The sequence below is a fragment of the Lepeophtheirus salmonis genome, chromosome 14 (assembly GCF_016086655.4).
Source record: "Lepeophtheirus salmonis chromosome 14, UVic_Lsal_1.4, whole genome shotgun sequence".
NCBI classification, from domain to species: domain Eukaryota; kingdom Metazoa; phylum Arthropoda; class Copepoda; order Siphonostomatoida; family Caligidae; genus Lepeophtheirus; species Lepeophtheirus salmonis.
Window position 1 is genome coordinate 23,949,185 of NC_052144.2, and position 14,892 is coordinate 23,964,076.

At 28.5% G+C, this 14,892-nt stretch overlaps 1 protein-coding gene across 4 annotated transcripts in view; it reads right to left on the minus strand.

Annotated features, from left to right (window-relative positions):
* LOC121129749 (zwei Ig domain protein zig-8) overlaps window positions 1–14,892 on the minus strand; it is a 180,345-nt gene that overhangs the window by 26,898 nt on the left and 138,555 nt on the right. For all 4 annotated transcript variants that reach the window (XM_071893380.1, XM_071893381.1, XM_071893382.1 and 1 more), the window contains 2 exons: window positions 13,407–13,498; window positions 9,983–10,143 (listed from right to left, as the gene is read on the minus strand). In XM_071893380.1, the coding sequence (XP_071749481.1) occupies window positions 9,983–10,143; window positions 13,407–13,498 (253 nt within the window). The remainder of the gene's footprint in view (window positions 1–9,982; window positions 10,144–13,406; window positions 13,499–14,892) is intronic.

The following is a 14,892-nucleotide window of genomic DNA, read 5'->3' on the forward strand; positions in this document are numbered from 1 at the left end:
AGAGATAAAAAATTGTAGAATTTTCTTTAGTTATATATATTTTTTCCATTTCATTAAAAAAAGCTTTGTGTTGCTATTTGATATTTTATTTAGATATTATCACATACAAAAACGACTTATATATGTTACATAATTTTTGATAAAAGTTGCTATGAATAGATCTGCAGACTTCTTTTTATATTTATATTTCAATAAAATTTTATATTTTACCAGTTGCATTGAAAATCTATGTTTTTTTTTATTATTAAACTATCCCATCACCCTTCAAACTTACAAAGACTTATTTTAAAACCTTCATTTAAAACTACATTTTTCAAGAAATATGTTAAATATTTAGACAAATACGTAAGCTAAGGAAGATTTAATATTGGCTTCTTTAAAATATTATTCCATAAAGAGATCCATAACATCTCTAAAATTGATTTTTTAATTCTATATTAATAATTTATTAAATATTAATATCTTTTTCAAAAAAATATTTTGTCTTCGTGTGAACAAAATAGGAGATTCAAAAATACAAGAATAATGGATCATATTATTCTGGATAAATTATACTGTTCATGAGTAAAAATGGTAAAATAACAGCATTTGCTTAAATCATTAGAATTTGATCACCTCTTTCCAGGTATAGCCTTATTTTTTCTCTGTTAGCCTCATAGCCTTAAAAAAGGGCCATAATTATTTGGTTAATTTAGGGTATTTTTATGGTTCCATGCTTTTTTTATGGCCTTGGTTTTGAAGTTTGTAATAAATTATCAAAATATATATCAATACCTAATGTAAAGTTCTAATTTTTTCTTGTTTTTAAATGTTTGTATCATGCATAAAACTCGAGTTATCTTTGTTTAAAGCTGAAAAATGGGCTTTTTATTCAGAGGCTCATAGCTTTAAGACAAATATATATTTAGAAAGTTTAAAAGTATCTCATTTGATGGCTACAAGTCTGACTTTTAATTTATTTTTTTAAACTTTCCCAAAAAAGCCACGATAACATTTTAAGGATAAAACTCATTTTTGAATTGATCTCATAAGAAAAGTTCATATATTTGGATGCCATAGTTAGGAAGATAAGAAGATAATCTTTGAAAAATATTCACATAATTTATCCCCATCTTCAACCCGAAGCTATTATAAAAACTTTGGAGATAAAAAAATAGCCAACAATAACATTAAAATATGGCCTTCTTCTGATTCCATAAAAAAAAAATTCTGTGCACTTAAAAAAGTTAAATAGAATGTGCGGATGAAAATTGGGATAGAAATGAGCTCAAAATCAAAACATTCCAGAGAATTCGAACTGAGGAACAACAAAATATGATGTCTGTCATATATTCAACGACCTAGTTCATCCAAGGTGTATTATAATTCTGTAAATATAATGTATTTAATGATATATATGTATTGTTAATTAATCAAGCAAGTAGGTTGTTGTAGGTTCTTAGAGCATATTATTGTACAAAATCTTAATCAGCGGGACAGAGGGGCCTGGGCCTTTGCAAGAACCATTTTAGTAAGGTTACTTATTAGTTTATTATTGGTGAGTTGTCCAGAGTCTGTCCAGCTAGGTCCCCAACAACAAAACTGTGATAACGACACTGTTTGGGGTGATCGCTATATAGAAAATCTCTGAAACTCTGAATTGTTCAAAAATATTATTATCGGAACTTTACTATGTGTTCACTTATAAAATAATATAACCACATTGTATATTTTAATTTATGATGAATTGAGTATTAGCCCTTTGTAAAAATATTATCCACTTAGTTTTAACCGTTAACCACCAAAAAAACTATGCAGCTATCTTTTCAAAATGCGCATTTAGTCATTTATGATATTTTATTCAAGGATAAATAAGCTGTCCACATATTTTCTAAATATTCATGTCTCTGTTAAGAGAGTAATAAAGTACATATACCATCATTCTACAGTCTGTATGTAACACGATTATAGATTGAGAATATATTCTGACTTACTTTTTGATAAAGTATAAATTATAAAGAACTTTTTTATTTACTTGTTAGTTCATATTTATTTAGAAAAAGATTGAAATGTAGAAATAATTTTAGTTTTTAAAGTCATTGCTTGTGTGGCTGAAAAAACTAAACAATACAATTGACGAGGGTGGTATACAAAATTTCTGACCTAGCAAAGGTACAAAACATTTTTTCTGATTTATTTTTTATTATTCAATATAGCATCCTTGTAACTATGGTCAATTCTCCCATTGATGCTCCCATCTCTATCAACCCGTTCAATAATACAATAGTGAATAATTATTCAAAATACATCTTTTGTTTTTGGCTCTATTAGTACGAGTTGGATTTAACTCAATTTTAAATAAACAAGTCCTTATATGCCTCTTATTTTTTGAATTTATTCAAGAGTTACACTTTTAAAAACAAATATTTATTGCTGAATATTTCATTTCGTTTATTTTCACAAAAGTACTCACATCAACTCATGCAAACGACTGTTAAAAAACAACTGCACATCCAAAATGAATTAAATTTTGGTTAGTAACTGTCTACAACTGTCAGATAGATGTATTTTGCTTTTATTTACGAGTACTGACATCTTCACGTTGAGGTCAGAAACTTTTCAGTCCACCGTCGTACAGTTTTCTTTTGTTTAAATATGTTTTATACCTCATGGGAGAAGTCTTTTATATTTTATATCAAAAAATAATTTTTTTAAATAAATTCAAGAATTGTTTTGCATTTAAGACACTCAATCAAATAGAATATAGATTTCTTTTTTTTTATTTACATATTTAAAATCATATTTACAAATAAATAAAACCCCTCATATGAAAATCAAATATTCATAATTATTTAAAAGATTGTGATTGTCTCTAAAAATATATTTCACTCATATATAGAACAAAAAATAATATTTTAGTTGTAGATGTACTGATTGGTCTATTCTGATTTTGTTTTTTTATCAATAATAATTTTTCAATTTTGAGTCAAGGTATTTCAACAAATATCGGAAATATGAATGATTTAAGAACGCTTATATGTTGTGATATCGTAAATTTCCAAATTTTTAACACCATTGCGATTTTTCAATAAAAAACATCTTAGAAGCACTTTTTATCAAGGCTAACTAAAATGTACCCAAATATTGAGAAAATGCTGTCCTTCATTTGTACATAAATAAGAGGATGGTGTGAAAAGTTTACTACTCAGCACTTGTAAATAAACACTAGTCACATCTGTAAACATTTACTCAGCATAGTTTCAGCCATTTTGGAGGTGCAGTTATTATGTAACAGTCGTTTGTGTGAGTTGTTGTTAGTTTTTTTTTATTTATGATAATGGACAAAATAAACCTTTCATTAAATATTTGTTTTTGAAGGCATAACCTTTGAACAGGCTTGTTGTTTAAAATTTAACGCGTTGAAGTAAATCCAACTTAGAGTAATTTAGCCAAAAAATAAAAGATATCATGTGAACAATTTTGTGAACACTATTGTGCAATGGTCAATTCCATGAAAATTATACACTTCTGTTATTTCTTCATTCCATTTGAATGAAATTTTTTTTGTCAAATAGCCAATTATTGATCAAATCAATACTTTTTTTTCTAAAGTAAGATATTAATTTTTGTATCTAGTTCTGATCATTTTTATAAGTTTTTTAAAATAATAGGATATGATGTTTGAGATATTTAACGTAACAAAATGTGGTCAAGGTTATCTATAGTATTTTGTTTTATTACTTAACAGCTGTCAAGCTATGTACTTTATGCATAACTCAGATGAGTTTTTACAAAATACGATCCAAAACGTACGGGTCTTAAAGAAGATTTTTGATAGGATACATCATCAAAAGGAGCTCACAACTAACAGTCGGATTGTGTTCCCGATCTGAAATTTCCTTTTTGCTTTTTCAAATAATAGGTTAATTGATAAGGTAATGTCTCTGCCGATATTGCTGCAGCAGTTCGATGATCAACCTCTCTAATTGATAAAATGGCTGAACAGTAGGGTGTCCCTTTAATGTATTTATTTTGAGCTATCAAAATTTGTGTAATTTTACACAGATTATGAAACTAACAAAAAAAAATGTGCATCGTGGGGAGGGCTCTACAGCTCTTCAAATTTTTGCTGAAATTTACGTCTTCCTAGATTTAAACCGAATATCTAAGTTAAAAAAATAAAATGGGCATTTGGTATAGCACAAAACCTCCACCTATGGTCATTTTTTAGTGTAATCTGGACCTTGGACTTTGCTCTTGACCTCTCAAAAATGTAATGACCTTTTACTCTGACCATATATTATCTTAGTACCAAGTTTGATCAAGATCGATCTATTACTTTTATTATTATAGTTTATTTTATTAAATAATAATCTGCGATCTGCTGCTGCTGTTGCTTTTGCAGTTTTGGGTGATTTTGGCTTGGTTTCTGTCAAAAATTCAACTCTGGTCATTGATAAAAACAAGATTTTATAAAAGACGGACTTGACTCAACCAACACAATAAAAATATAGATTTTAATAGGATCAGTAATATTTAATCGATTTCATCTCCATTGGAGACCTCATCAGAAATAATAACAAGAGTCACAGAGCTGTATCTAAAGCTCGTGTAGAAGCTTAAAAAGCTTGTTGAAGGAGATGTCATTTGAAGCATTTACTTTCATGGACGAAAAGATAAACCTCAAATAAATAGGAAAATATGGGACCATTACCCTCACAAAGAAGTTATAGAAGATCACATCTCAGTTTCATCAGAACCTGGATGATTTTATTTGGGACACACAATGACAAGTCGTGTTACAAGTAGGTACATTTTTACTTCGATCATAAAATTGTTAGAGGGACAAGGATGGAATTTAAATGGCATAATTTCTGTTGGATGTAATCAACTGCAACTAACACCGTTTCGAAAGGTGGTGTGGTTCAATATTTAGAGAGACCATTACAATGGTACATTTGTATGCTTCATGCCAATTAGTTACCCCTTCGTCATTTATTTTTGAGTTTAGATAGTGGCACTTTGGGTCCAAAAGAATATTCCGGATCAATTGGAAAACGATTGGCTGGCTGTGAAAATGACACTGTAATTCCTTTTCTGCGGTGACTGGTAATTTTCCTAACTTGCCGAAGAGTGTGGTCGATCAACTACGTACAGATCAAAAATATCTGTATAAAATATGTAAAGCTGTTTCGATTGGTGCCTCTTTTCCTAAGCTGGCAAACTGTAAACCTGGAAAATTGGCACACTCAAGATGGCTTACTACTGCTAATTGTTTACTCAGACTTTACGCAAGTACTCATAATCCATCAAAAACTTTCAAGTACTTGTCAACTACGTGCTTAAAGTCTACGCTCAAAAAAACGCAAAAAACGTCTTTTAAGGATGGACTTATGCATTTTTTTTTAACTGAATGTTTGCTCGAGATTTTTGGCAGAAAATCTTAGGTCTGTCGTGGACCCGGTAATTGAAAGAAATACTTTTTTTGAGCACCCGGAAAACCTACATGTCAGTATGTTGTTTGATGAGCGGGACCACATTCGGGAGTTGGCATTGTGAAAAATAATAAATGCTAGGGAAACTGAAATTAAAACTAAAAGTAGAATATTTAAACGACCAAAAGTGAAATTTTATGCAAGATACTAAACCGAAATTATTTTGTGGCATTAATGTCAAGTTACAGCACCATCGGTTCGTCGAAACATTTCTAATTAGGACCTTCTTATCATGGCCAAAAATAAGAAATTGTTGATTTTCCTTGTCACACGCAATCCAGTGGATATATGTGTTAAACTGGTAATAGATGCTTCAGAAAGTGTAACTAACGCTAGTCCTATAGATGGCTTTATAGAGAAATAAACTGCGATTTTGAGCAGAAATGGCAAATTTTGGACACAAAAATAAGTTTAAATTCTAAGTTCTGTCGTGGATTATTATTTCTAATTTACCTATATTATTTTTCGATATTTTGGATAATTGATTTTAATAATAAAATACCTTTCAATATTAATTTTTGTATTAAATTAGTCAATTATTTTAATTATATAATATGTAAATTTTTACAAAATTGGAATACTGGTAGAACCTCCAAATGTCGCAAAATTTTAGTATAATTGATTTTATTATAAAAGTTAAGGATCGATTTTGATCAAACTTTTTTACTGAGGTTATATATGGTAACAGAAAGAGGCCATTACATTTTTGGAGGTCAAGGTCAAATCCATGGTCAAGGTCACACCAAAAAATGACCATACGTGGAGGTTTTGTCCTTTACCAAGTATCCATTCTTACTTTAATCATAAAAGAACTCTCAAAATTCATTTTTGTATTATTTTAGAAAAACAGTTTAAATCTTTGAAGACGTAAATTTTTACTAAGCTTTGAAGAGTGGTAGATCCTTCCAAATGATGCACAATTCTTTATTTATTTCTTTATTTTTTAATTTGTGTAAAATAACGCAAATTTTGAAGCCCCTTGTATTTGCATAGCTCAAAAAATACATTAACGGGACACCCTACTCAGCATTCCTTTAAATTAAGGTAACATCATTTTAAGGGCGTCGAAAGGCCTCTGGTGCCTCGATAGCTTCTACGTCAGAGATCAGAAGATATTTTTAAAAATCAACTATGGCTCCTTTTTGTGACTATTTGGAAAGGAGAAACATCAACAGAGGAACATATAACAACATCAAAGTAATAAAAAGTAAATATTTGATATCTTCTGAGAAATTGTTTCAAATATTAATTACTCTCAGGAGCATTGGAGGTTGGGTCAATATTTTTTAACTACCAGAGGAGATTTTGCCCGTTTTCTAATGAAGCAAGAGAGACGACTGACCATCTCTTCTGGAGCTGCAGGCTTTTAAGTGTAACATATAAGTGGATTTCATATGGACTGCTAGATAATTTTGGAGCAACAACTGGTAGAGATGAATTTTTAGGAGACTATTGTGGGAAAGAGGAAGGCAAGGTCAATGCGATTATTACAAAAATATAATTAATATTTGCAAAAAAATGAGAGTCAGTAGAAAAATTGTCAAAAAATCACCATCATTGATTTCTAAACAACTGCTATTCGATAAAAAATGAATCAAAATACATATATTGTATAATAGTTATGAAATATGTGAAGCAACCTTTTTCTTGAATACAATATAGATCTAAACAAATTATATTTTTCCTGAAATAGGCGAATAAACATTAAAAATAATAGAATTGGCACAATTTGTAGGCATAAATAATATGGCAGCGAGGTCCTATATTTTGAATTCTCCTGTTCATGGGTATGGTTTTGAGATGACTACCATTTACTTCAGTGAAAACCTTGTCGACTTTCTTTTGCATCTATACCTATAAAAGAATATATTTTTGCAGAGGAATATACTTATCAAAGAGAGATTCACAACCAAAAAATCGCCATTTGTCTTCGGCATCAAGACAGAAACTATGCAAGAGATAAATTTTTTTCCATTTTTACAGCCTTTGAAGGAAATTAATGTAAATTTCTTTAAATGTTTCTGTAATTGGTCTCATGTATTTAAACTAATTAATCATAAGTAAACATCATAGTATTACACTGAATCAATATTACCTAGGAACTGTCTTTGGAGTTCATATATGCATATAATGTATATTTCCTTTTCTAAAAGCGATCGCATATCAAACCTACAGACATTGAGTTCAAGATAATAATTTCTCCGCTCATGTGTTATTTCTTCAACATTACGTCACTTTTGCTATACTATGCAGCATCTGACTTAATTAAAAAGAAATATCTTTAATAGTAATTGATTTATCTATTGTTCTCTCATATTGGTGTCTTGAATGCTAATTTGATTCACTTTAATTATTTCTCGCTAAATATTGAAACTATTCCTACTATTGAATAAATAATAGTCCAACAGTTGGCGAAAATAACATAATTGTCTATCTGCAATATATTTTTCTATTTTTAGAAATTGCTCCGTGTAGTATAAACATATTAAGATAATTTAAAATTCAGTATATTTTTCAAATATATCCTCGTATATACGTGGTGTGTTCAAAAAGTAAAGTGACTTTATATTTTTAGGAAAAACTATTTATTTATTCATCAATATTTATTCTGTTTTCTTCAAAGTAATCTCCCTCAGATACAATACTCTTGTATTTATGCTTTTTCCAATCCTCGAAGCACTTATCACAATCACTTTTCTATATAGCCTTGTTGTCTTCCAGGGATGCAGTCTTTATTTCCTCAATCGTTGCAAATCTCCAACCTTTCATAGGTTTCTTTAGTTTTGGCAAGTATAAAAAGTCAAATAGGGCCAAATCTGGTGAATATGGTGGCTGAGGCATGATTGTGGTGTTGTTGTTTTTTTTTAAACCAAAAAGTATATCACAAATAAACAATAAATGTGCTTGGGCATTATAGTGATATAAAAACCATAAATTGTGTTTGCACAATTGCGGACGTTTTCTTCGTCTTGCTTCTTGCAAGCAGCGCATAACTTCAAGATAATACTCTTTATTAACTGTACGACCAAATGGTAAGAGCTCTAGATCCAAATTTTGACATTTGAGGATCGCCATTGGCATATTCCTGCCATTTTGGATGAGTTTATACCACTTGTAAACATTTTTTTATACTCAGAACAGTTTCAACGTTTGTCACCGTCGCTATTTTGAAGCACTTAATCCTCATTTTTGACACAAAATTTGATGCAAATTTTAATGTTTTTCAGTAACAAAAAATTCGCCGAAAACACACAATACTTCGGACCGTTATGCCTCTCACAAACAAGCTAAATATAGTATATAGCTGAAAAAGTAGTTATATGATTGTGTGATTGTATTATCATAAACAAATAAAAAAATTGTGCATACCAAATGTACGTGGCCTACAAAATTTGAAAGTAACTTTCCTTTTTGAACACTCCTCGTATGTCTAATATATTTTCTTAAAAAATTCGATAAGTATATCACATATTGAATGTACTCATATTTACTATATTTCACAAGGTAATATAAGTTTAACTAATAAAATATATATTTTTGTATATGAATAAGTTCGGATATACGAATGGATTTCTAATTATGTCAAACTATGAAGCTGAAAGTTTTTACGAACTTCAACTACTTGACAATGTTGCATTTTTTTAAATGCAGCATAAGAACTATGGCAAGTAATAAGAAAGTTAACTCATTTTCATTTCATAGTTCTACACTTTACAGCAAGGAATTAAATTTGTTAAAGCTTTATTTATACATACAAGTTATTTACAAAACTCTTGACATATAATTTAGATTTTTATATATCCATGTTTGTCCAAAAAATTATCACAATGGAGCTAAAGAAATTAAATTAAAAAAAAAAAAAAAGGATTTGCACAATTAGTTATGATACAAAGGATCATTCCTTATTTTTCATAGGAGTTAATATTTTATCGCTAATCGTCCTCTAGGAAATAAATATTTTATAAACTCTGGTTTGTGGTATATGTAAAAAAGTGGAGTATTTCTACCTCTTTTCGAATTGTTAAAGAAACAAAATCCGTTAAGCTGATTGATTATCTTTCCATTTTGCAACAGCTTTATACACAAACAAAGAATCAACAGATTGTAATTCATTCAATTCTTTTATCGAAGGCAATGATAGTTTATGAATAAAAAAACAGAAAAAGCTTTATTTATAAGTTACTTCGTTCGAAGGTAAGTAAACGGAATAGTTTCATTCTAACAAGAGAAAAAGAAAAAACAATGTATCAGGCGATCCATCAATTATGTAGTTGTTGTTTTTTGCTTTAAGGGCATCAGGTTTTTTTTTTTTTGATGTAACTTTTACATTATTCAAAGTAAAACCTTATATGCAAATGATAAATTAAGCCTTTATAAAAAAAGATTTTTGACGTTGGATGGACAACTGATCTTTAGAAGATTAATAAATAAAGAAGGTCTTGTAATCGGCTCATTTTTCCTATGTTTTATTGTTAATTATAAAAATCAGATAATTGACTTTCACTTACAGTTTTTCTTCCGAGATTATTGACCCTGCAGTGAAAATAAACTGTTGAACTAAGTTGAGCTGAAATGTTGTAAATAGATCCCTCTGTTCCGTGAATTACATCATCTGCAAAGTAGGGTTCTTGTTTCCCACCTTTAGGAGGATCTCCAGCATATGCTACCACTAAAATAGACAAAAAAAGTGGTTAGAATTACTCGTTTTATATATATTTTGGCATTTATCAATAATATAATTTTTTATATTTACTACAGAAGAATTTAGGAGCACATTTAGCGTGTGAAAGTAAGTCCTTGTTCTTGAGGACATCAAAACAATATGGTAGCAATGAAAGTATGCTTATTTACTCAAGATGTGGCACTATGAATGCAAATGTTCATTCGTCATATGAGTATAGTACTTCAGATTGATTATTTTTTATCCTAATTTATTGGGTTACGGAATACTTTTTTGTCTGTAAGGAGCGTTGAAAGTGGGATAAAATACTTTATAACTAACAGCCCAATCTAAATAAATTCACGATTTTAATTTACTATGTATTAAAAAGGTTAATTCCATGAAGGTGAGCAAACATTGCATTCATCAGGTGGGAAAATGACAAAATAATGTCTCTGTTAAATCTCCGAAGTGATATCATGCGAGGAATGTTTTTTTTTCTCATAGCCACTCAAATCAAATTAAGTTAATAAAAGGGTTCTTTATCTTATAGCTTTGAAAAGTATGAAGGAAAAATTATATTCGGTATTTATGAATAAAACAAGTCTAGAAAATTTAATTTATTTGCCCTTTGATTGAAATGGTGTGTTCCTGATTGCTTTTATTCGAGAAGCATAGAAATTACTTGTATAACACAATTATAGAGTACTTTTTTCCAACATCTACATAATTTAGTTGTTTTTTTTCCGCCTCGTAAGATTGACATAAAAGAATATTACATAAAATAAAATTTGTTGGTATATGTTTCAAGATTCAAAAACATTTTCCCCATTACTATGTTCTTTTATCAAATGGAAAATGTCTTCTAAGTGTAAAAAAAGGACGAAAAATGGTATTTTCTTTGTAAATCTAATAATATATCATTTTTAGCTACATAAGAAAAACTATAGTTTCTTGTAAATAAAATACAACCAATTTTATAATGAAAGAAAAACCCCTTAAAAATCCATACTTTAAAAGTTATATAGGATTTCTTGCATAAAAAATATTTTTGTATATTTATTAAACTATTAAGGTTTATTGATAGTATATAAAATGGGTGTCAGGAAAGTTTGCCGTTGCTACATTTCCCAAATTTGCTTTCAAGTATTATCCTAATCAAATTACAGTAAAGTTATCTAAATATGCTCTATAATAAGTTATTTCTAACCTTATTATTTATAAATAAAAAATAAGGAAATTTTATTTACTGCAAGCTCTCTGCATAACAAATTTTCTAACGCCAAATTTTTTAACAACTAACTTCCTTTTATCCTATAAACTGTTGCTTCCTGTAGACCTCAAAAATTGAAATTTTGTATTATTAATGCTTTTAGAGGTAAAAGCAATGAGGAGCACACTTGTTCAATTTAGAAATACTCAATACGAAGTTTTGTCAGATCTTATTATTTATACTAAATGAATATATTGAATTTTCCCCGCGGCCAACTTTTCACACAGAAAATTTTACCAAAGCTAGTAATCCAAAAAATTTGTTAACTAGTGTAATCATGCAAAGTGTCAATTAACATGTATTTTTAGGTCTCCTTCCACGCTTAAAAATGTACTCAAATATCCTTCTTCAATAAATACCCGTATTAATCATTATTATTGACTTGGAGTTACATCAATTTGAGCAAACAATCTATTTTACAACCTTATTGAGGATTTAAAATTCATTTTTTCATAATTATAGGATTAATCAATTGTCAAAAAGAAATTGTTTCTTGTTCAATAATCAATCAAATTCATTTTTTCTCAAAAAAAATGTAATAAAAAAGTTTTATATACGTTAAAACCATAAAAAAAGAAAATACTAAATAACTCCGAATTATTTAGGAGTTTTGTTTAATATAAATTTAAGGATTTATCAACCGAGATAAACAAACTTCAAAGATGACATATATTCAACACATTAATTTAAATATTTTCTGGACTACAAGTTCTACAAAAATAAAATTCCTTCATCAACAAATAGATACACATAAAAAAAAATAACACTATACAAATTAAAGTATTCAAAACCATTTTCAGAATTACAGAAGAATAGTTCAGCTATTGAAGGAATTTGATTGTTCATCAATATCTAAAATGGTTTTTGCTCATTGCATATTTTCTTCAGCTAGTAGATTCCCATTGGCGTATTCACACTCAATTTTAGAATTTAACATGATAGTTACAATGAGATAACTTTGAACGAAAATGGTAATAACTACTCATGAACACATAAAAGAGTAAAAAGTATTTGAAGCCCTAAGTTAGCTGAACTGATAGACAGAGCAAAGCTCTCTCATTAAATTATGACCTTTTTACTGACATTAACCGTTAAAAGTTTTGCCAATAACGTTAAAGACTTCAACATTAACAAATCATCAGTACGGGGACACTCATATATGATTGAAAGTAAATGTACACTAACATGAAAGACAAATGTTGCCCTAAATCTCCTTTAATTCTAAATTGGGATGGCAAATTGGTTAAGGACTAGACAGAAAAAAAATGGTCAATCGTGTGTCTGTAATTATATCTATATTGGATACTAATTAACTTCTGGGTGTTCCTAAGTAAGTCTCTGGGAATGGTAAGACTTAGGCAAAAGCTATCTACCTTCTACCTGAGGATTGGGATGTTAAATATTTGTCGAGAGCACTATTTTTATTGAACAGCTAGCAACACTGGTCAGATCAATGGTCCATGTACATTGCATAAGTCGAAATTGTAAAAAAAAAATCTTATTTACTTACTCTGTTCACATTATGTATTTAAATTGGTTTTAGCAAGTGTTTTCTCTATTTGTTTGGCACTATTGCTGTTTTATTAAAAAAAAAAAAAAAAAATAATGCGTGCTCTGAGTAATAGGTTAAAAACAAATATCCTTCACTCATATTCTCTTTAAAATCGAACAAATTTATGTGAGATCAAATTAATATAAATATTTTTTAAAGAAATTTTACTTATTTAAAAAAAAGTTAAGAAATACATTTAATCATATTTGCCTGTAGTTGTAAAATATCAAAAGAAGATCCTAATTTTCAAAAATTTAAGGACAAGGATACCTCTAAATTTTTATTAAAATAGTTCAAAATTTGTCAGTCATCGTTTTTTACTCAATTGCATATTTTAAGCCTATGAGAGCTCAGCATTTCCAAAAAAAAAAAGAAGTTAGAAATAGACCAGTCTAGTAGTAGTCCAGAAAATACATACAGTAAATGGAAACCTTGTTGCTTTGTTACCTGAAAAAATTGCTACGAGTATTTGAAGATATGTAGTTAGACTCAAACAAGATGATTGTGATGATAAAATACAACGGCACATATTTTGTGACCTAGAAAAAAAGAAGAATTTTTTATGAATAGTAATGTTTTTTTATTACTGGATATACATAAAACAATAAATCTTATATGAAGATCTTACAATAATATATTCATAAGTCGGTTCCTTTTCTATTTTTATATATTGTGCATTTGTTTATGAATGAACATTTGATAAAAAATATACTAATTTTGTTAAAAAAACTATAAAACCAAATATCTGAAAAGAAAGATAATGTTTGTGCCCTTTTTGTCATTTCAAATCTCTTAATGCTTAACATTCGGTTATTTTTTTATTATTAAAAATCATATACACTTATATAATATAATAATATAAAATATATAGGTTAATTTTAAGTAAAAATAAGTAAAATAAATAAACAATTTAGTTTAAAGTTATTCCCCTCTCAAAGAACCTTTCACTACGTGCTGATACATATCAATAAAAAAATGCAAATAATAAAGCCCGATCAGATGTGGTAAAACAAATAAAGTTCAAGTATCCCGAGTAAAATAATCATAAATAGTAATTTATTTAAAAATAAAAAAAACCTCTAAATTTCACATTCCAAAACAATTACTTTCCAAAATTTTCATCAGATTTAACAATTCCTTTCAAATATTTTGTTGATATCTTTGATAGTATCGTCTTAAATCCGCTCTAGATTACTATCCTTAACTCAACACATTTGGAGTCCTCAAAAAGAAGGAAGAGTATATCATTGCAGCAGTTATGAAAATGGTTAGTAATCTTACAGTGGATGATAGGCGCATAATTTGTTTGCAATAAAGGCTTTGTCATATGACTAAGCAAAATCCAAAGCCTTAATATTATTAGAAGTCCTACTAATTCATATTCCAAGCAATATGTTGTCTTGTCATTAGACATTTGATGATATGGCTCCCTTATAGAATCCAAACATATTGACAATTAACAAAGGCATGAATGGTAGATTTAAAAGTTCTCTCACAGTCTTTGTACGGAGCGTCGTAATAAATAAAATTTGCTGATATTTGATGTTGTGCTATGAACCTCTTGTCATCTTTGAATTTCCCAGTATTGAATAAAATTTGGTAGATGAATTTTTAACTTAGCGTTCTGCTATCATTTTAAAGAAGCGTCCGAATTGGACACAAAAACCTTATAAAAAAATATCTGTTCTAAAAACGTCAAACGTTTGAAAATAAAATCCAAAAATTTGAAATATCATTTTTTTTTAAAAAAGATTTCAAATATACAATTTATTATTTAAGATTTTTCAAAAGTTTACAACTATTCACAAAAAATTAAAGTCTTGGGAACAAAATTTCAAAAACCCAGGATTATTTCAAAAAATAAAAATTTTCGGTTCAAAAAATTCTAAAATCCACACTTATTCCAAAAAGTTATATTTCTTGGAGAAAAATT